The 2,390-nt window shown below is 39.2% G+C and overlaps 1 protein-coding gene across 1 annotated transcript; it reads left to right on the plus strand.

The window, feature by feature from the left end:
• Positions 1-442: 442 nt before the first annotated feature.
• Positions 443-2,380, plus strand: LOC110035398 (RRP12-like protein; the record flags this gene model as incomplete). The annotated part of the gene is made up of 2 exons (XM_020739631.1): positions 443-1,215; positions 1,964-2,380. Coding segments are annotated over exons 1-2 (1,083 nt in total), but the record flags the coding sequence as incomplete, so codon positions are not given.
• Between the last annotated feature and the right edge of the window lie 10 nt (positions 2,381-2,390).

The raw sequence follows: 2,390 nt of genomic DNA on the forward strand, positions 1-2,390 counted from the left end.
TTTAATATATTTTGAGTATATTTTATATTAATATTATTTTTTAAATATGTCGCTCACAAGCTAATAAGTCAAGTCAGAGCTAACTTGAGCTTAGCTTGTTTGCTCATCGAACTCAGTCCACGAGCCACTTATCAAACATAGCTCATGCCGACTCACAACTAAAACCAAATTTTCGTCGAAAAACTGACGGAATGAGAGAATATTAGATTTAAACCAACAGATAATTTAAATTTCGCTTTTTCTATGTTCTGCTAGATATATGTTAAATTTTTGGCTGAATTCTGTTAAATTCATGCTACCAAACACATCTTTATAATAAATAAGTCGACTCGTGAACTGAATTGAATTCATAAATATAATCTCCAACTCAGATAAAACTAACCACATTCCATTCCTAATTCACTTTTTTTTTTTAATAAATTCATTCAATAGAAATATTATACTTGATTTGTTCCAATTGACCACATAACGAAATCGAAACCCAAACCTAACTGCTCCTCTCCCTCCTTAAACCCTAACAGTTTCTTCTCCAGTATCAGCCAAGAAGCTATGAAGCGTAAACCAGAACCAGAGGACACCTCCGGCGACGAAGAAAAATCCCAAAAGCCTTCAGGCGCGAAGGCTCTTACAGACAAGCGGAAGAAAATTAAGAGTATTGCTGACGCAGAGAATAGCTTTCGGGGAGGAGAAGCCGAAAGGCTCTCGGAATATAATGAAGAGGAAGAAGCGGAAGAACATTTGTCCGTCCTCGAACTCCGCGGCGACGGCGATGTCTGCCGTGCGCTTATGGAGCGCTATTCACGGTCCACCGCAAAGCAGCACCGCCATCTCTGCGCTACCGCCGCCGCTATGCAGTCTATACTTTTAGAGGAAGGCCTCCCTCTCATTCCTTCTGCATATTTTGCCGCCGGCATTGCTGCGGTTCGCGACGCCGATCGAGCGGACCGGGAAGGTGTTGCTGCTCTCTCTGCTTTTGTCGCCGTTGTGCTCCCTCTAGTCCACACGGAGTCCTTGCCGAAGGCCAAGGCTAAAGAAGCCGCGATCGTTATTGCTTCCTTCCTGAGGGATCCAGCTGGCGGTCTGTCGACCGGTACCCTGCGGTCTATGGTCAAGTCATTGGGTCTGGTGGCTCTGAGAGTGGATTTGGAAGATTGGCCTTCGATTGAATTGCCTCTTGAGACTCTGCTACTTTTTGCAGTGGATAAGCGCCCAAAGGTACAATTTTTCAAAATTGTTTACTGGTCGGAAAGGAAGGCACAATGCACAGCTAATTTTATTACTAGTATTATTCACAATCTCTTTAGGTAATTGACATCACAATGCCTGTTAGATGTGGCCATATGGTTATTCGATATGATCATATTGAAATTTAGCTGGTAATTCATATCACTTATCAGACATTAACATTGATGATTCTCATGTTGAAAATGGAAACTTGCACATGTTTGGTTTGGGCTGTCAAATATTAGTTTCAGAGCATTAAATCTGAATGGAGATGATAGTCTCTTTACATCTTATACAAACTTCCCCAACCTCCCTTACACATTCAACCACATTCATACTCTTGTTGACAGATTATGAAGAGTGATGATCAATATAATAGAAAACTTAGGTGCGAAAATCCTTTAATACTATCTTTTATGCTGTCTAGGAGAAAATTACATAGTATCTTATATAATGTCAACTATCCCTTTTTTGCATTTCATAAGTATCTTCACCTGCTTGTGTAAAATAATTCAGTTTATTATTTTATGCACAAAAAGAAGTGAAATAAATTTAGTACTGATAATTAGATTGATTGTGTTAGAAATGACACAATTAAGAAGATGCTTTTAACATGATGTTTTTCTCCTAACCATTTGTTTTGTGTTGTCTACGTTGAATTAGTGGCTTTGGCCCAATTTTTGTTCACTTATGAAATGATTAATAATTCTGCAATATGGAATGGATTGTGTATTTGCAGGTTCGGAGATGTGCCCAATCCTGTCTTGAAGTGCTTTTAAAAAATTGCCATAATTCCTCCATTACCAAAAAGGCTAGCAAAGTTGTACATTGTATGCTTAGAAAGTATATCGCATTGGTGAAAAACACCTGTTCAATTGAACCTACAGACGCTGCTCTGAACAACACTGTGTCCAAACCTGAGAATTTGGAAACTCTCCACATGCTAAATGTTATGAATACTGTGCTCCCTTATATTTCAGATAAAGTCAGAATGAAAATTTTGTCTGATGCCTATGAACTGCTTGGTTTTCATTTTTCATGGACAACTAGACATATTCTAAGAATTCTCGAGGCACTGCTGGAGCACTCAGATGTTAAGGTTTTTGTCCCCAAAGCAGAAGACTTCATGTCAGCCCTTGCATCATACATCTCCACAGCTGAAAAGA

Source organism: Phalaenopsis equestris, unplaced genomic scaffold (genome assembly GCF_001263595.1).
Source record: "Phalaenopsis equestris unplaced genomic scaffold, ASM126359v1 Scaffold197598, whole genome shotgun sequence".
Lineage (NCBI taxonomy): Eukaryota > Viridiplantae > Streptophyta > Magnoliopsida > Asparagales > Orchidaceae > Phalaenopsis > Phalaenopsis equestris.